The sequence below is a fragment of the Gallinula chloropus genome (genome assembly GCF_964237585.1).
Source record: "Gallinula chloropus genome assembly, chromosome: 7".
Taxonomy (NCBI): Eukaryota; Metazoa; Chordata; class Aves; order Gruiformes; family Rallidae; genus Gallinula; species Gallinula chloropus.
Window position 1 is genome coordinate 25,707,321 of NC_140092.1, and position 19,991 is coordinate 25,727,311.

The 19,991-nt window shown below is 43.8% G+C and overlaps 1 protein-coding gene across 5 annotated transcripts in view; it reads left to right on the plus strand.

Annotated features, from left to right (window-relative positions):
• MAPK10 (mitogen-activated protein kinase 10) overlaps positions 1-19,991 on the plus strand; it is a gene marked incomplete at both ends in the record, with an annotated part of 62,589 nt that overhangs the window by 37,809 nt on the left and 4,789 nt on the right. For 2 of the 5 annotated variants that reach the window (XM_084266902.1, XM_084266903.1), the window contains 2 exons: positions 11,664-11,846; positions 13,975-14,099. In XM_084266902.1, the coding sequence (XP_084123028.1) occupies positions 11,664-11,846; positions 13,975-14,099 (308 nt within the window). Of the gene's footprint in view, positions 1-3,744; positions 3,817-11,663; positions 11,847-13,974; positions 14,111-19,991 lie in introns of all 5 variants that reach the window. The other 3 variants (XM_084266904.1, XM_084266906.1, XM_084266905.1) reach the window with 3 other exon arrangements.

A 19,991-nucleotide genomic window follows, 5' to 3' on the forward strand; every position in this document is an offset into this window, starting at 1 on the left:
TTCCTGACAATTCAAGAAAGGGCTTGGGAATGGTTCTTCAGGGCAGACCTCTGTGCAGATCTGCAGGAGATGGCAGTAAAAGGAGGGTCCTACCCAGTGTCTGTCCATTTTAGGAGGATTTGGAGAGAGAAGCTCACTCTGTTATGACAGGCGCGCTCAACCAGCCTGAAATTCCACTAGATTCTGCACCTTAGCCATTGGGGAACAGTGTTGTTTGCTGAATGTTTTGGACTAAGTTACACAAATAAAATCAGGTATCGTGATTTGCTTTGTAAATACATCTATCATCTTCCCAAGTCAGTGTTGAGGAGATGATCATCTTGTTTCACCTTGCAGAGGGGTGATTCCTGCATCACGAAAGCAGGAGCTATTAGAAATGTGAGTGTTTGGCATTCTCATGTTCTGGGCAGAGAGGGAAAGTGCAAACTAGCCCATGAAGTCTGGAAAGAGAGCACAACTTGTTCTGCTGTGTGTCTATCTCTGGTCTCCAGTGTTTCATGTGGCATGCATTTCATGCATTTTAATTGGGATATCATGATTTTTATGGTATGCAAAGCACAACTGGCAGAGTGCAGGAGTGAAGAGCCACCTCTGTAGGAGTTTTAGGAACAGCAGTTGCAGATTCTCCCTATGGGCTTCATTTTGTTGTGTTATTTCAAGTCCCAGAAAACCTGCAGTTTCGCAGGGGGAGAATTCAGGGCTGTTACAGGGAAATGAGGAAGGACCTGTGATGTCTCCAGCATCAGAGTGACACCTCTGCTTTTCTGGATTTATCCAGCGTGGTATGAGCAGCCTTGTGCAGAAGCAGAAAAGGAAACTGCATCCACAGCTGAGTTACAAGGGAGGTGTTCATGGAAGGTTAGCTTGGATCCTTTCCAGATAGAAATATCTTTGGCTAGTTCTACAATTCCTGATCCTTCTGCAGTCTGCTGAAAGGAATCTGGAATGGATGAACAAGCACATTTGGGTCAAGAAGTGTGTGAGTCTAAAGTTCAGAGAGGAACCGATGACTTACTACTATTCTTCCATCCCACCCTCCCTTCTCACCATCTCTTCTGGTGCCCTTCCCTGTGAAGGGTCATGTCAGCAGCCAGACCAGACTGCTTCCCCAGGACACAGGAAGGTTTTAGGGGCAGTGGACATGCATGCGTGACAACAGGGTGGCTTCTGTTCAGCATCCCCAGGGAGATTCTGGAGGTTCCTGTGAAGGACAGATTGATTCCCCGGATGTTTTGCAGGAGACCCCTGGCACAATTAGCTGTGGAGGGTATTTCTTAGCAATTAGACATGGAATCAGAACCAGGAGGTGGCCCAGAGATGGAGATTTGCTGTATGAGTAGAATATTTCCTTTGTTGAGAACACATACATGTAGTTTGTGGTGGTTATTTCTTCAGGCTTGCTCTGGCAGGGAGACATGTGGTGTCCTTGAGAAACTTGCCTGTATTTTGAAGTATACAGGCACACTCAGGGATGCATTTCAGAGCAGCTCTGTGCAGTAATCTGGTTTGTAGAGGTTTGAAACAAATTAAAAATCCCTTCAGTTTAATAACCCAGAATATGGGTATTCTAATGGTGAGGGGGCTTCTTCTCAAGGGCTGCCTCAACCTCAGCCATTTCACTTCAGGGTGAAAAGTTGTGGCTTTAATTCCTTCACTCTCAGTTTCATGTGATGCTAAAACATCAAGTAGTTGCTAAGACAGAGAGACACAGAGGTGTATGTGACACCAAGTTAGTCTGCAGTTGGATGAAGCTTGGGGTTATTCCATGTAGTGGTAGAGCATGGTCAGTCTTGGAATATCTTGGGTTTGGAAAAAAAATCTTGAACTAAATGTAAATTTTCAGGGCTTTGGAGGTGGTGTGTGACATGTCTGGAGATCGTGGTTTGATGATGTGATGCTTGTAGGACTCAGTTACATCTGGATTGATGTTAGGCTGAAGGGAGCTGAGTTTTGAGGCTCAGGTCTCTGTGCTGCAGTCCCCTATGGAGCTTTGCATGAGTTGTGGTGCCTTAACTGGGGCTTCTGACAGCTGCTGCTGCGTGTGCTGAAACTCCTAACCTCCAACTAACTACTTTCCTTAACCATGCAGTGAAACTTTGCATTCTAATTTGACTTACTGCTAACTGGCTCAGGAGAGGAAAAAGAGGCAGCAGTCGAGAAGGCACAGTTGTTTTTCTCCTTCAGATGTTGATTATATTCAGATGTTCATCTTTGCTTCTTCTGACTTGGAAATTTTCAAAGAGCTTCCTTCCCAAAACCTCAGGAGTAGAGGGGAGTAATCACCTCTGTTTTCCAGAGCTCACAGTTTAGTAAGTCACCAGGTGAACTTCTGTGTGTGCTTTTCAGCACATCACAGAGCAGTAACTACAGAAGGCGACCTCTGAAAATGAAGAGGGATTAATAACAACAGATGAACAACCAACTGCTTGCTCTATCTTTTCCTGATTCTTTGCATGCCCTGTAGCTTGTGATGAAAGCAGCAATAATTTGCATCTCTAGGTTTGCTTATTGCTTCCAAACAAGTAGCCTTTTATTTATTTCTTTGTTTATTGATTGATTTATTTATTGAGGAGTGATGAAGCTTTTCATATGCTAAATAAAGCAACAGGGAACCTTAGACCCAGGCCTGTCAAGATTTCCACAGATAGGATGTTTGTCTTCGAAGTCAAATCCACTTTAAACTGTTGCTCAATATGAAACTTCAAGAATAAATTTAACCAAGCAGCATGACGCTTTCCATTTTTTTCCCTGCAGTTCCTGGCCCTTAGGGACCAGTCTGTCCCTCTCCTTGCTTCCCTGCCCTATGGCTAATCATAGAGCAAGGACAGCAGAGGTAATGTGGTTTCATGGTATTGATATGGGGGGAAAAGCTACCTTAATCCCATACTAGATATAAGGAACCTTATTTTCATCTTGTGTGGCTAGTTTTATCTGACCCAGCTGAACTGCTGCTCTCTCTACGAGGTAAATAGTCCCCTGGTTTGCTCTGGATTTCAATGCAGAAGGCTGTCTTAGCCCTTCTGCGTCTCAGCTGTCCTCTTTAGAAATCCCCCTTTCCTATCACAGCAAATGGAAATCTTACGAGATTCTCAAGCCCCCTATTACAGCCTGCTGGCTGCACCCAGCTTCGGTGGCAGTGAGCCAAGAGGCTCTAAAGCAAGCCTGGAGTCCAATGAGCCCAACCAATTCTATTCATGCCCCTGAATAAGAGGTGGATGTGTCTTCACAAGGACCCAAGTTCCTTTTGTGGCTTCTGGCAGTTCAGCTTGTGGAAATATGCATGGATCTCTGGTAACTGAAAGGATAAAGGGAAAGCAATTTGCATATCCTCACTGAATACAGAGACTGGCATTCATTTACAATACAAAGCGGTATAAGCCTAGGTAATGAATGCAAATGAAAACTTAAAAAAGACTAAATTAATTGGTAAATTTTAATTACAAAGTCGTATTATGACACAGTAGCCACCCGTGGGTCTCACTTGGTTTTCTGTATTTAATAGTATTGTCTTTCATCTCCACTGGGGTAAAGAAAGCTGTTGGAGTCTATTCTTCTCACACCTGCTATGTTGTCATGAAACCTGTACACTCAAGCAGAAAGGCATCTGCAGAGGGCAAAAGGCAGGTCTGTGTCCGTGGTGTGGGCTGCAGGCTCGGTGCTGTGGCATGATTGGATAAGTCTTCTCATTTATTTGTTGTTCTGTTCCTGTTTTCTTGTTTACCTTCATTTCATTTTTGTTTTCAGTTGACATGTGGTCAGTAGGGTGCATCATGGGAGAAATGATTAAAGGTGCTGTGTTGTTTCCTGGCACTGATCGTATCCTTCCTAGAGCTGTTTTGGCCTCAGTAGGTACTTCCAACCCTTTTCCCTCCAGCCCCTTCAAACTAGTGCTGACACACACTTGTCCTGTATCTAAAGAGCTGGTTACATCCCACTGCAAAATCCTTGCAAGAGAAAATGTCAAGAAACCATTGCTGCCACTCAAAGTCTTGGGTGGAAACCACAGTGGTTATAGCTTAAGGGGATGGAGAACAATGTCCTACATGGATCATCAGAATCACTTTCAGAGCCCTTGACCACTTGTTTTCAGTTTTGTTGCTACAAATGTCTGTCTGTTAAGGGGGGGGGGGGGGGCTGTGTCTTTCATAAATGTCAGATTTTTTTTTTTACATTCAGGTTGTAGCATCATAGGCACGAGTCACTTTGCCTTGGGATGGTGTGTGAGAGGGTCTCCATTTTAGGAAGAAGGTATGTTAACTTGAACACCACTTTTAGGAGTGCTTCTCTCTTTGTTCACCCTACAAGTGGTACTGAGGAAGGAAAGCAGGAATTAGCTTCAATTTGGGAATGATTTCTGATTCCCAGGATTGAAATTATCACTGAACTCTGTAGCAATTTGATGACTCAAAAGGCTGGGAATTTCTTTGGAAGCTGTTGTAGTTGACCTGAGTAGTGTCATCCTCTGTCAGAGTGTGTGTAGCTATTATGTGACAGCAGAATGTATTTTAGACTTGAGCAAGATGTGATTTATAGATAAACTCATTAAATCAGTGGGCAGCAGTCTGAGAGCAGTTTATGTACCTTTTCCTCAGAGGCTCTTTGTTCAGGACTGAGGCAGCAATAATTTTTGCTTTACTTGATGCTTTATTAAAGCTTTGATAAATACTCTTCTTGCTTATCAAGATTGTGAACGTGGTTTCTTCTCGTGCAGAGCAGCAACTGAGCTCCATGTGTGCCTGGTGTAACTCCAGAGATTCAGGGTCTATGACATTACACAAAAGAGAAATGGAGATGACCTGGGTGCAAGTTTCCCCTCTAATTTAAGCCTGGTACTGAGAAAGATGCAGAGGAGTCTCCAGGCATTATTCAATTGTATGTAACTTTCTCTGACCATGTGTGCATGTACACTTACATGTAGTTGTGCTTGAAAACAGCCCTGAGGAAAAGGACTCGGGGGACTCATGGATGAGAAGCCTGACATGAGCCACCAATGTGCATCTGCAGCCCAGAAGGCCAAATGTATCCTGGGCTGCATCCCAAGCAGTGTGGCCAGCAGATGGAGAGAGGGGATTCTGCCCCTCTGCTCTGCTCTGGGGAGGCCTCACCTGCAGTGCTGGCTCCAGCTCTGGAGCCCTCAGCACAAGAAGGACATGGACCTCTTGGAGCGGGGCCAGAGGAGGCCACAAAAACGATCCAAGGGCCAGAGCAGCTCTGCTGTGAAGCCAGGCTGGGAGAGTTGGGCTGGTTCAGCCTGGAGAGCAAAAGGCTCCGGGTGAACCTTATAGCCCCTTCCAGTACCTGAAAAGTGCCTGTAGAAAAGCTGAGGAAGAACTGTTCCTGGGGCCATGGAGCAATAGGACGAGGGGTGATGGGTTTAAACTAGAAAAAGGGAGATTTGGGTTGGGTATTAGGAAAAAGCTTTTCAATTTGAGGGGGGTGGATCACAGGCACAGGTTGCCCAGAGAGACCCAGAGAGGCCCCATCCCTGGAGACATTCAAGGTCAGGCTGAATGGGGCTCTGAGCAACCTGCTCCAGTTGAAGATGTCCCTGCTCACTGCAGGATGGGACTAGATGGCCTCTAAAGGTCCCTTCCAACCTTACACATTCTGTGATTCTGTGTGTGTACACACATATATCTCCTTCCTTACTAAATCAATTCAGCATTTCACTTTTGGCCTTATTCACACTTCAAAGGGTTTAATATTTTGATTAAAATGTGTGAAAAGGAATATTTGAGGAGCATTAAAGGAATGGAAGTCAGCAGTGATGCCATTAGTGCTTTCCCAGCCTGGTAAGATCCCAGTGAGTGTTGTGTCCAGCATGCTGGACGATCACATGCACAGCGAAACGACTGCTAAGACTCCGATGAGTTCTCATACGTTCTGGGGCACATCTCGTCTGTGAGCCTTTCTCTTCTATGTGTTCATGTTACTTGTTAAGATTTGGCACACATAGTGCTAAATTTAAGTGGGGGGGGTTAGAGTAGTTCAGTCTTCTAGTTGGAACTGGTTTGATGTTAATAGACTGAAGCTTTTTTAAGGTATCAGGTAAAGAAGCCCCCAAGGAAGTACAAAAGAGAACTGAACATGTCCTGTGCAGCACTTCAGGAACTGGTTTCTTTGAGGCAGCTGCATGCTTGTTAAAAAGAAATCATGCAAAGCCTCCATAATTAAACCATTATGTGCTGTTTATTATTGCAGCCCCACTGAAATTGGCATTGCCAGCTGCTGATTTGTTTGGGATTGTTCAGTAATTGAGTTCACATTCTGTATTTGTGTCTATAATAAGCTGCTAAATTTGCACTGTGCTTTGTGTACTGCTCTGCTTTGCTTCTGCTGTCCTGGGAGCGAATGGAGAACAGTGCCATCCCTTTCCCTCAGGGCACTGAGCATCCTTTCTCCAAACCCAGCCTCCTCACCTCTGCCCTGCTGCTGGGCACCCCTGCCACTGGGTTGGCACTTCTCCTTCCTCTGCCCAACTATGCAGCTGAAACTCATTCAGAAAGGTGCACAGGCAGACGCAGCCTGCTGGGACTGACGACCTCGTGGGTACCCTGGGTCTGTCTGTGTAACTGCACAGAAAATCCTTGGCACTTCTGTCAAAAGCTGAATTCCTCAGGCACATGATTGGATTAGATGGCAGTATAATTCTCCTGGCCAGGGCCATGAACTCTAAAAGCTTGAGGGCAGCTTACTTAAGGATGTATTTAAGTGTAGAAAGTGCAAGAGTAATTAGAAATCTTTCTTTAAAAAAAAAAGCATCTTTTTCAACCTAAAATGGATTAGGACTGGCAGTGTACCGGGATTTTTTCTCAGCAATTTTTTTTCTTCGCAGGCAGCTCTTCCTTTCACAGCCACACTGTGATTTGAAGAGTATTTAATACCAATTTGTGTCCATTTTTATGCCTAAATAACTGTGAGAAGCAGATTCTGAAATGGGAAGGTGGAATATTCATGACAAAAGCACTGTCAGTCGTATATTGGACTTGAAAAGTTACCATTTGCCAGTGGTCAAGGCGTGTAGGGCATTGCATATTGCTTCTGTTTCCAGAACTGAAGGGAGCAGGCAGCTAACTGCAACAACTCCTGTAGTGAAGCTGGAGCCATCCGATGTGGTGGTGGAAAGGAGGAGCAACAGGCAGTGCCTTTGAGGGGGACGGGAGTGCTTGCCTAGGCTGCAGCTCTGCCCCACTCCTGCCACCTGTTCGAATGGGCTGAAATCGTTTGGGTGGAGCTGAGAACAAAATCCACCCCTGTTCTTTTTGAAGTTCCTGTTGTGCCTGTGAATGCTTTGCACTGTCCAACTCCTCTGGGCCTTTCCTGGGCCTTGCATTTTTAAGATTTCTCCACCATTTTTGCCTGGGATGCAGTTAATTGTGAGCCAAAGCTTTTTTGGTTTTCTTGCCTGAAAACTCTTCTCAACGTTACCAGCAGTAGTTCTGCTTAGTTATGAAGCTTGGATATACTTCTGCCTCTAGCAAGGAGGAAAGGCAATGTGGGCTGTTGTGTTGCCTCAGAGTAATTTGGACATCTCACTGTACCTCTGAGTGGACTCTTGTTGTATATGTCACTCTCAAAATTCTATGAGGAAGACTGTTCTTCTGTTCTCACCACTGCACAAGTCATCCAGAGGAGTTAAGAAGGTCCCTCAGTCCTCTGGAGATCTGCGAAAGTGGTAGTTAGACATGGATTTTTGAGGTTTTTTTGAACTGCTGAATGCATTTTGGGCAGGTAGGGGAGGATGTGCCTTTAAATTCTTCGTTGAGGAATGCTCATGGAGAGACGCGTGTGTATTCCATAGGGAGATGTGAAGTTGGCATGATGTCTCTCACCATAAATCCAGGTGGCCATACAAAACTACCTCTTACTGAGCCCACACCTGCAGTCACTTTACATGTCACAGAGCTTGGGGTGGAGGCTTTTGATTTGCAGTTCTAAACTTCAATGAAGTTTAAATACCTTCATTAAGAAGGTATTTAAAAATACTGACATTCACAGGCAGCCTCATAGGCTAGGTGTGTGATCCTTGTGCATCCAGCACTGCAAAGACAGAAGGGTACCACAACAGAAGGTTCTAGGAGCCTGGAAACAACCTGGGAGTGGTCCAAGGAGATGCTGCAATGGTGAGGAGACATCCACACGGGGAATGGTTGTACTTCTCTGAGGGTGGGATTGCAAGACCTGGACTAGAGCACTGTACTGTTTACTGCTGTGTAAGCAGGGGTGCTCAGCAACCAAATGAAGTTGCAGCTAAAAATATATAGCAGTTGAAAATGTTAGTGGAGATGTCATGATAGATGAACATCCAAAGGTTCCATCACAGCTGCACATCCAACACTGCTGTCTTCAGAGGCTAAACAATCAATGGGAATCTGGTAGAAGTCATTTTATTTGTGTGCTACATGTTATTTTTAGTGTCACCACATGTAGCATATAAATAGCATCTCCTGTTCCTGAAGTGGGAAGGTATTTTATGTTGCAGTCTAATTTTTGCATATGTCACATTCTCCTCAGCACAGGAAACGCTCTGCAGTTGCTGTCTCCTCAGATGGTAATGTTTGGAATTGATTTTATGTGTTTTTTTGTCAACTGTGCTGACATTGGTATGTACATTATGGGACTCTGTAAAAAAAATAGGTGTCTGGCCCTGATGCCTCCCACAGTGAGGTTGGTTAGTTTAGCTTTTGATAACAGATTTTTAATTTTTTTTCAAAAAGGTCCAATTTTTAAAAATGAGTTGGGCTATCAACTTCACAGTTGGGGCAACATTTCACTGTTGTGGAGGGAAATAGTAATAACTCACGGTAGTTATTTTAATTTTGACAAGTTAGGAGCATCAAAAATTTGTACCTCAAGCAACACAGTCAGCTTTCCTTGGTGGAACATGCACGCTAAAGCAGAAACCTTGCAGAAAGGAGGTTCCTTTAAGATTTTGACATTGAAAGATGAACTAGGGAAGAATGAACGGGCTTGACTGTATGTGCCCCATGACATGTTATTTGTATTGCAGTGGAACTTAACCATTGTACTGCAAACAATATCTCCTCCTGCAAAGCCTTGCTAGTGCACATAAGATACAATCCCTCAGGAAAATGTGTGATTCACACAGACATGACATGAGAAGGAAAAAATATTGCCATCTTGAGGCTAGTTAACTTAAGTGTGGAGACAATGATGTGTTCCCTAAATTTCCTTTTTTAACCAACTGTAGCATTGTTAGCTGAGGAGGGGAACGTGGTGGGTGGCTCTGCCGGTTCCCTTGGCTTTGGCTGTCATCTTTGCATAGATGATTATGGCTCGTGAAGCTTCCTCCATCTCTTAAAATCTTCCAGTCATGGGTGGTAGCCTGCTTGTCTGCTGTCTCGTAGTGGGAGCCTTTCCTTCAGCTTAGAAATGTGTGCAGCCAGCACTGGCCTCTTGGACAAGGAGTTCTCCTCCTCCCCTCCGTCATCACCGTTGACACTGGTTCCCATCCCATAGACCCTCTTCTGAGATCTATTTTTACTCTTCTGTGTTATCACACACATCCTGAACGTCTTACTAGATCTTCCTCCTCAACATGCCCCACCACATTCTGTAATCCAAAAGATCTCTCTCCTTTTGGCCTCTGTTAAATGCCAGAGAGATGGATAAAGCCTGCTCTGTACAAGCGTAAGCTTCTGACTTCTGCTTTGAATCAAGTCCTGTACTTGGCCCTCCCCATTGGTCACTCAGTTGGCACAGGTAATGCTTCCAGTGATGCTTTTGTAGCCTGGCTTTCTCACCCATTTAGCTTCTCTTGGCACAACTAACAGCACCTTCATTTCTGTATTCTCTGTTTTTCTCTGCAAAGCATTTACATGCTCTGTATTTTCAAGTTACTCAGATACCTGCTTCTGAAGTGGTCCAGCCAGCAAACAGTGAGGTGGGTTAACTGGAAAACAAGTTTAAAATGCTGAAATACACTTTCTTTTCCAAAATAAATACTTACTGAAATATTCAAGCTACTCTTTGGGGGGTATAGCCTTGGATAACTTTATTGTTGTTGCAATTCTTTCATTTTCTGTTGAGAGAAAGATATTTTTCGTGGGCAACACGGGATGCAAACAACTGATGGAGTGTAGGGGGACACACATGGAGTGTTCTACATAAATCTTTGATTTAGTTTAAAAAAGGAAAGTTATTCAGAAAAATCTTTACAGACCACTGCTATTTCTAGCAAGCTTTTCCAGTTGAAATTAAAACCATTTAAAACACCACTTCAGCATTCTTGAAGCACATTTAAATTGTTTCCATTCTTAGAAACACTTTTGATTAGCAAAGCTTAAATTTTTAAATTAATTACTTGATTTTCTTCAAATAAGGATGTTCAAGTGAAACCAAATTAACTCTGTCTTGACTAGTCAAGTTGTAGGAAAACACTGTTTCCATTTCCCTAAATTAAAATGCTTCTCTACCACAGAGCTGCTTTTTGCCTGACTATCTTTTTTTCTCTTTATCATCATTCTGTTGGTCTAATTCCTCTCCTAGATTGTGAGGAACTGCCTTTAGTATTTGGGAAACTCCTCCACTCATAATGACAAAAATTTAGCAGAATAATTAAGAAACGCCACAAACTCACAACTGTGCTGAAATGCTTTGAATGTTTGGGTTTTAAACCTTTTTTTCCCGGTAGGTATTTAACAGAACTCCCTTCATTGCATTCCTTATCATCGATGTGCCCATGGCTGCATGTACTCTTCCATGTTTTTTTAGTTGTCATCAGCTTCCTCTCACTGTGAATGAGCGTGATGTAGAGACTGTACTAATTGTATAGGTGTTCGCTTAATTACTAGGGGGGGTTGTCTAGTAAAGCTTATTCTGAATGTGGCTGGAAGAGTTACAAAACACCTATCAGAAGCCTGATTGTTATTTCAAGAGAACTAAAAAAAAAACCCCCACCCCAACACACACACACACACACACACACTCTGTATCCAATTTCTTTTCAAGCAGGAGAACCCGGTTCTTGGCTCTTAGCAGTTGGTGAGAGCTTCTCACTGTCCCAGCAGCAGCTTCTCACTGTACCTGTCACATTTGCAGCTAAAGAGAAATTTCTGCCTGTACTTGAGGTGTCATTTCCCTATAGAAAAGGGTTCCTAGTGCTGCCTTACAAAATCAAATTGCTCTTTAAGGGTTGCTGTTTGGGTGGTTTAAGTGACATCAGCACCAATAAAGCTATCGGGGAGGGTGAGCATAGAAGTGTGGAGCAGAGGAGCTGAAGGCGACTTCTGTGCTGTGCAGAAATCCTTTGAGCCAGCTGGTTGGTGAACACATCGTCCTTCCTCACGGTGTCCACGTAGGCCAGCTGTCACAGAGCTGATCACCTGCATGTAAAAAAGGGGAACACAAGTCTTTTGATTACAAATTAAAAATAAAAATGGTAGTAGGCATTGACTCAAGGAGAAGGAGCTGTATTTTCCTGTGGTGGACGGTTTAGGACTGCACAGTGCCTTCAAGTGAGTATAGCTGTGAGAGAGAGAGCTTTGCCTGTTGCAGGCAGGACTTGGGGGCATAATGAAAAGAGATGGTGGCTGCAAAGATGTTAGGAAGGAAGTTAAACACCTCTGAGGATTCCCAGAGAAAACTCAAACAGAGACTACGCTGGAGTTTGCATTTTGTTTTCCTTAACTGCTGATGTTCAGATATTGATCAGTGGAATAAAGTTATTGAGCAGCTGGGAACACCCTGTCCAGAATTCATGAAGAAGCTACAGCCGACGGTACGGAACTACGTTGAGAACAGACCCAAGTACGCTGGCCTCACCTTCCCCAAACTTTTTCCAGATTCTCTCTTCCCAGCTGACTCGGAACACAACAAACTCAAAGGTATGTTTGACATGGGGACATGGTTCACACAACAGTTACCATGCAATGAACCTTGTTCTTCAGTGTTTCTTTGCTCTCGTTGCACAGCCTTTTAATGTGGTTAGTTGCAGAGATGGGGACTGCATGGGTTTTGCTCAGCTGAGAGAAGCTTTTGGAAATTATTCTTGGAGACACGGGTGCTTGGGCAGCCAACATTGTCTTGGAGGTGTTGAGCATAAGCCCCCTGGTTTCTGTGAGATGTTTCTGTACCAGGAGGGACTGACGTGTCCCTTTACCCTCTTTCTTACACTTGTAACATGAAGTAACAGTAGAACTTCCATCAGAAGACCTCAGTGCTTGCACCGTTTTATTTTAGCTGAAAAATACCAGTTCAGCCTGATGCCTGCCCTGTAGCTCTACCTTTACTAGAACACGGAAAGACATTAGAACCATCAGCCAGAATGGTCTTGGTGGAGCTGGGGTTTAGCATCTGTCTTGGGTGGATTCCTCATTTTGCAAAATGCTGAGTCAGGTTGGATAAGTGAAGCAGAGCAGTAATTTCACTATGCTGTGACCAGATATATATGATTAAAATGATCCCTATTTCTTGAAGTCTTGTTTTACTTGGGCAGGGTATCGACCTTCAATTGGAAAGAGCAATTAACATGTGTTTAGCACAGAAAGGTTTTTTCTCCCATGTCTGGGATCCCTGCAAACTCATACTGCGTGTTGGTTCTGCAGCACTTGAGTACTTGGGGTCCTTAGTAAGGTGCCATGTAATGGGTTTTGGTTACTTGCTATTTGCATCATTACATGACCCAGCATGCTCTTCCAATTAACCAGTATTTCATAGTGAGGCTGCTGTAGTGGCTCAGGGAGCGTAGGGAAAGACCTGAGCAGACATTTTTGGATACATGAAATTTTACACTCCTGCTACAATAAAACTGCAGAATGGAATGGGCTTGGATTTGGAGCTGAGGGACACAAATGCCCATAAAATCCAGTGCTGTCCTCACTGGGATACAGGCAGCACGTGTTTGACCATAGCAGATGTCAGTTTAGAAGATATACTCACAGATGAAGCGGCAGTGCATCCCAAGAACTCTACTCATACATCGTTGTATCATCCCATGCCCAGCCCAGGTATTTCACATTATGTAATACTAATGGTTTCAATTGATATTACTTTTACTTACCTGTGCCTGATGAGATACCTAATAATATTGTTGCTCTTATATCTCTTTACATTCTTTTTTTCCTTTAATTTTCATTTCAAATTTCATTGCTGGTAGCAATACTAGAAATGTATATTGGTACAATGTTTGTGCATGGGTTTAGATGGCACTGTATTTGTTACAAACTCAAAGCAGTAAAAACAATTTGGGTAGTAGAAGTATGAGTTTCTGGCCTGATGGGCACAATGGGCTATGTTATCAGGTTAAACACATCAATGTTGCAGCATAAAACTCAATGTATATATGAAGTTGTGCATTTTTGTAGCAGAGGAGGATGTGTTCTGCTAATCTAAACTGTTATCTGGGACAAACAAGACTTAACAGTTCCGAGGCACTTACCTACCATTATGTTTTGATCCCAGACTACAGATTATTGCTCCTAATGGGATGCCCTAAAATAAGCCTGATACCTATACCTCACTAAAATATTTTCATACATTTTATAGTATATTCACCAGCAGGCTGGGTGAAAAACTGTAAAATGTACAGAAAAGTGCGGATGTTTTTTCTGAGCCACTGCCAGAGTACCTCAAAGTTTCAGGCTTTGATTTGGCAATACCATGGCTTTAGACTTTGTTATGCAAGCTTTTGGTTTCTGATCCTGGCATTAATGCAGATACCTCAAGCACCATCTGCTTGGGTAGGTTATCCAGCTATCTACATGGAATCTGCATACAATGTGTGGAATGTTTGGGGACTTAGGGTGTGCAACGCAGGTGATGTCACCTTTTAATGAATCCAACCTGTAGTGATTACTGACAAATTGTTTCTGTAACAAGGCAAGGGGTGGAAGTACATACAAACAGTCTTTAAAAGGGTTGTGTCATTGTTGCTTTCCTAAGCCAATTAACCCTCCACTGGAGGCAGTGATTGGTTTGTACTAATACTGTGTTTATCTGATTTCCTTGTTCTAGCCAGCCAAGCCAGGGACCTTTTATCAAAGATGCTAGTCATTGATCCAGCCAAGCGAATATCAGTAGATGAAGCCTTACAGCATCCATACATTAATGTCTGGTATGACCCAGCAGAAGTGGAGGCGGTAAGTGAGGTGTAACTCCTTACTTCAGACTGCTAAACGTGGATACAATTGGTAGATCCCTGCTGCTTTGCTGCATGCTGTAAAGAAACAATGATGTTGTGACTGTGGTGGGCTTTGGAGTTAAGTGGAATGAGAACTGAAGGGATAGGATATACGTCTTTTAGATTCACTGACAATAGATGGGAGAAGCAAAACCACTTTGAGCATTGGGAGCCATTGCCTGCTTTCTTCCAGACAACATAAAGAAAGGATTTTGAACCTGGTAGCTCACCTGGTTTTTGAGCTATATAAGCCAGTCTCACAAATAATCTTTCTCTCTAAACTTTTCCTTGTGGAAAACAGGAACATCACTTGCTACGTTTGTGTGAAGGATACATGTGCAGAGGAGGATTAAACAAAACGATACGAAATCCCGAAGTTGGGATTTAGAAAAATCTTAGGAGGACATAAATTCTTCCTTAAAATGAAGCAGAGACTTGTGTGTTTTCCCAGGCCACGTTCAACCTTCAGTATCCTGTGCAAACAGAAATGTACCTTTTCTTATAAACCCTGTCACACTCCAGACACCTCCCTGTATACATTTATGTGGCTGGTGTTAACAGGAATAAGTGCAGCCTGTAGGCACTTCAGTGATGTGGTGTAATATGCAAAGGTGTAAGTTTGGAGACATTCTCTGTAATACTAATCACATATGAGAACAGAGCTTAGTATTTCAACAAGTTTAACCCCAAGAGACCTAAGAGCCCCCACCTTGCCAAATGAAATCACTGCTGGTTTGTGATATGCTCAAATTCAGTGTTTATTCTTGAAAGTACAGTAAACTTGGGGTAAACAGACTGAGCAAAACCCCATCAAATGTCTCACACGTCCTTTTTTTGCAGAGTATGTTACTTAGAACTGCTCTATGGGCGATGGCTCTGCAATCTAGAGAGTTGAGCTTGTGTCCTGTTTAGTTTTCTTCAAGAAAAATATTTACCAGGCTGAAGCATAAACAGTTGATATCTTGCTGTATTTTTACCCTGTATCATGTACGTTTTAGTTTGACATCCCACTTAAGGATCTCGTTATACAGACGTGTGTATCTATGGCTGAAGAGACAGTGGTTTGATTTCTCACTGTACCATAGAGTCCTCAGGTGATCTAGAACAAACCACATCCTTTCTTTGGATCGTGACTGTAAAACAGGAATAATATGAATAGGCTGGAATCTAATGAGCCCACTGGCTCTCAAAAGCCTGCTGTAATTACATTACAGCTCACTGAGGTGTCCATCCCTCACGTGCACCTCCTGTCACCATAGATAGCTGTACAAACATGGTGCCACACACTATCAAATCACATTCCTTGCATTTCCACTGTTGGCTGCACTTTGCTGCTTAGTAAATGACTACAGTGGAAAACCAAACTGTCTTTGCTCCCACAGCACCTCAAAGAACAGAGGACGTGCTGAGAGGAAGGGACAACCTTAAATGTTCAACCTTAAATGCTTGATGTTGTCCCAGTTATTTATAGTTCACATTTTTGTCTGAATTTTTAGATAGTCCACTGTTCTCTTCACCTGCCTGGTTCTTTGCATGGTTATTGGGTAGCTAACATGAGCTGAATGAACATCAGCTCACTAACATACAATAGAATCATACTAACACTTCTGTTTTTCAGATAGATTCCCAGGAGGGGGGTGGCTTTCTGTTCCATCTCAAAAGAATGTCCTGAGGTTCTGCAACTGCTACGAGCTGTCAGGTTCTATGGGGAGTAGCTGTTGTTACACTGGGGAGAAAGTTTTAGTTGGGCATCTCTATTACAATTTGCTGCTTCTGGCTGAACACTTGATGTCTGATCAGCTGTTGGACAATGAGGTACCTGTGATACCCTCATTTGTTGGTAATACAAGGGATTTTGTGCTTCAAGCATGAAATAACTTGCTTCCTCTTGGAAAAAGCTGTGTTGGCATGCAGGATGGGCCAAGGGAGAGTCTTGCAATCTGGCATAATAGTAAAGCAATGGAAAGAGATTGAAAAGATGTGGAGCACAATAGCCATTCTTATTCAAACTAACATCCTTGACAACACTTGCTAAAGTCTTCTGTGTCCCTTGAAGCTATTGCCTCATATTTAGGTTATCAGGAGAGTGGACACTCTGACTCTTCACTGCTTCAGTTTCCTGACAAACCAGTTAATGGGTTTCACCTTTGCACATTCTGAGTATTCAGCTTTATTCTTGTTTTCCATTGTCTTTGCTTAGGATGAAATTCAGAAATGCTATTTTTATGATGTTGGCTGTTTTTTAAGCATCTTTTGTTAAACCAGGTTTTCGGTGAGCATGTGGGTGCTGTATTTCACTAGAAATGCAGTTGGTCAGCATCAGATTTGGTCCTTTTTCGGAGCATCCTTGCTCTGAAATTAATGTGAATAGTATTCCAGCTGAGATCGCTTCTTTTTTCAACATGTTTCTAGGAAAGCATGCAGATAGTGTGGGTTCATGATCACGTGGAGCCCCCAGTGTTTTAGGAACTCGTGAAATCTGTTACCAGTCTGCACACCAAATTTCTATGTAGAGAAATCTGTGTTCAAAGGGAAAAGTCTTATTTGCTAATACTACACAGGAAATCTATTGTAAAGTCAGAAGAGGAACCTTTAGACCTTACTTCTCAGCTTTATAGTTCAGTTAAAGGCTCCTCCTTCCTGTATGTTATATGCAGAACCTGTCTCAGTTCCACTTGTAAACAAATATGATGTTTATTACTCTGGTGGTATGATATTAACTTTACCTACATAACAGCCTTTGGGCTGTTCTCACAACTAAATGAGCCACATGATACCTTTTCTCTCTCAAAGTGCTCTTCCTTGTTTTTTTTCAGGGAAGATATTTCCAGCATCTCTTGTCTCCATATGTAGACTATCCTGTTTATCACAGATCATCTCAATATCTCCCCGATGGCTTATTAGCTTCTCCATTTTCTTGCCTAAAAATGCTGTGCTTGAGACATTCATTTACACAGCTGCCTTTTTCTGAAGTTGCTGTACACATTTACCCTTCATTGAGACAACCTCTGAATGAATCCCAAACCTGATACTCACTGGTTTATGTCTCCCTTAGTGCAGATGTGATGCTGCCTATATGCAAGTCACTGGTTTATTTCCAGTTTGTAAACTGTTTGTGAACAGAATGGATTCCTAGACACGTGCTTTAGAATAGCTTTAGCATCATCACCTGGGTGGCTCTGTAATCAAATTCCTGTGCTGGGTGGTCTCTAGGACCGTGTTGGCTTGAACCACCTGGTCACCAGTCTGCTCCCTTCCATCCTGGTGGCATTATAAATAATTGTGAATGGGAGAGAGATCACTTTGACACTGGATAAGTAGGTATTCTTGGGCAAGACTGTGGCTGCTTTCTATCCCTTCCCTTAATTCTTCAATTATTAAAAATTAACCAAGGTGGGGGGTTTTGGCCAAAAAGATTTGCTTGCAGATACTTCCTTAGGAGACTTACTTTGCTGTTTAGGGGCAGTAGTGTAGGACTGAACCTTGCACAATTTTTTCTTCACATATAAATAATTTAGGAATCATGTTGGTTTGAAACCTTTTGAATATCCCTGTGATCTCATATTGGTTCCTACTTGGGATCAGTATTGGGCTATTCCACGGGAACAAATCTAGTAGTAAAATTTGCCATAGATTATTATCTGATATTTTCTGCTACCTGGTTTCAAAAGTACCTGGTGCTGCTTGCTATTTGACATGTGCTGTCCATTAGAAGAAAGATTTCTTAGAAAATGGAAAAAGCAGTTGAAAATGTTCCTTTGAAGCATTTCTCTGTGTTGACAGAATTTTACAACAGTGACAGATTTTGGGGAGGGGGTTACTCACTGTAACTCAAACTGCATTCATTATGGGCTTTATTTTCCTAGGATTTATGTTTCACTGGGGTGTCTCTGGGGACCACCCACGAGGGGCTGAGTGGTGAATGATGGTTCCTTTTTTGGCATGTGCCACCCTGTGTGTTACCTTCTAAAAATGAGGTGCTGCTCAGGGATATGGTTTAGCACAGGACAGGAACGGTTGGACTCGATGACCTTAAAGGGCTTTTCCAACCTTGGGATTCTATTTCCTGCAATTATTATGAAGAGAGGTTGGTTTGCAGGTCTCAGTCAGAGTTTCTGTGCAGGATAAAGTGCTGCTGTACTGTCTAAGCCCTGTATAAACTATCTGTGACTACCTGTTAAATGCAACCTGTCCAGAGGAATTTCAAGTTTCAGAGTTTGTCACAAGAAAAAAAAAATATCACCCATCTTTTATTTTGCTATTGAGTACTGAGCATCCATGGTGATGGAGAAGCACTTCTTGTGAGCTGTGGGACCTTGGCAAATGCCACTTCGAAGAAGGTGTCACCTTTGTTATGTGTGACACTTTGTGGCAAACCCAGGGCTCTCAGGTTGTGCATCTTTTCCAGTGTTCTTTTCTTTCCCTCAGCCCTGTGAGTATAGCTGTTGTATCTAAACTCCTTGGTGATCTGCCACAGGGGGTTTAGCAGTGGGTTACAGGCTTTGGTTTTCCACTTAGTGGTCGCTGTTGTGCATCTGTTGTCTTGCAGAAGTTTGCAGCTCTGCTCTGTGTACAGGCACCGGTATTTCCTCAAGTCAGCAACATCTACCTGTTTGTGGCTCAGTAATTATGACAGCTGAATGGGGCTTCTGCAGCAATTGTCATTAATTTCAGGGAGAAGCAGTGGTTAGAGAAGAAAGAGGCATTTCTTTTCTTCTTCTTTCCCAGCTTATTGTCTGGTCGTCTTTGTGTAGCTGAGCAATCTGGAGACCTGCTGCACGGTGCCCTTACAGCCCAGCTGTTCCAACAGCTCAGAGCACCAGTTCTTTGCATACAGATTCACAGAATTGTAGGGGTTGGAAGGGCCCTCCAGAGCCCATGGGGTCCAACCCCCCTGCCAAAGCAGGGTCCCTAGGACAGGTCACACAGGTCAGCGTCCAGATGGGGCTGGAATCTCTCCAGAGAAGGAGACTCCACACCCCCTGGGCAGCCTGTCCCAGGGCTCCCTCACCCTCACCGGGAAGAAGTTCTTCCCCACATTGGGGTGGAACTTCCCGGGCTCCAACTTGAGGCCATCGGCCCTTGTCCTGTCCCCACAGACACTGAGAAGAGGCTGCCCATGTCCCCCTGTGTCCCACCCTTCAGCTATTGATCCCCATTGATCAGATCCCCTCTCAGGCTGCTTCTCTCCAGGCTGAACAGCCCCAGCTCACTCTGCCTTTCCTGGCAGGGGAGATGCTCCAGGCCCTTCATCCCCTTCGCAGCCTCCGCTGGACTCTCTCCAGGAGATCCCTGGCTTTTTTGTCCCAGGGAGCCCAGCACTGGACACACAACCCCAGGTGGGGCCTGACCAGGGCAGAGCAGAGTGGGAGGATCCCCTCCTTTGGCCTGCTGGCCATGCTCATTGTGATGCCCCCCAGGATCCCATTGGCCTTCTCAGCCCCTTGGGCACACTGCTGGCTCAGGGCCAACCTGTCACCCTCCAGGACCCCCAGGTGCTCCTCAGCAGAGCTAGTGCCAGCAACTTGCAGGGTTTTCCAAAAGGCTTTGCAAAGGGCCCAAGGACTGAACTGGCACAGAGGGCATGGGAGAAGCCCAGGGAGAAGTCCAAGGTGAAATCCAAGGCCCTTGATGCTTGCCTCTTCAGCTGAAGAGGCTCTGGCCTCTGGTGACAGCACACCGGTGTACTTGGGCTTGCGCTGCAGAAATAAATCAGTACGTGCTCTCAGTGATGCAACCGAGCTTGTGGCAAAACACACATTGTCATCTTCACCTCTCATGAGGATCTGCGTCACGTAACGAAGTGTTTACCCTCACACCATTAATTTTCACAGCCCCCAGTGCCTCAGGC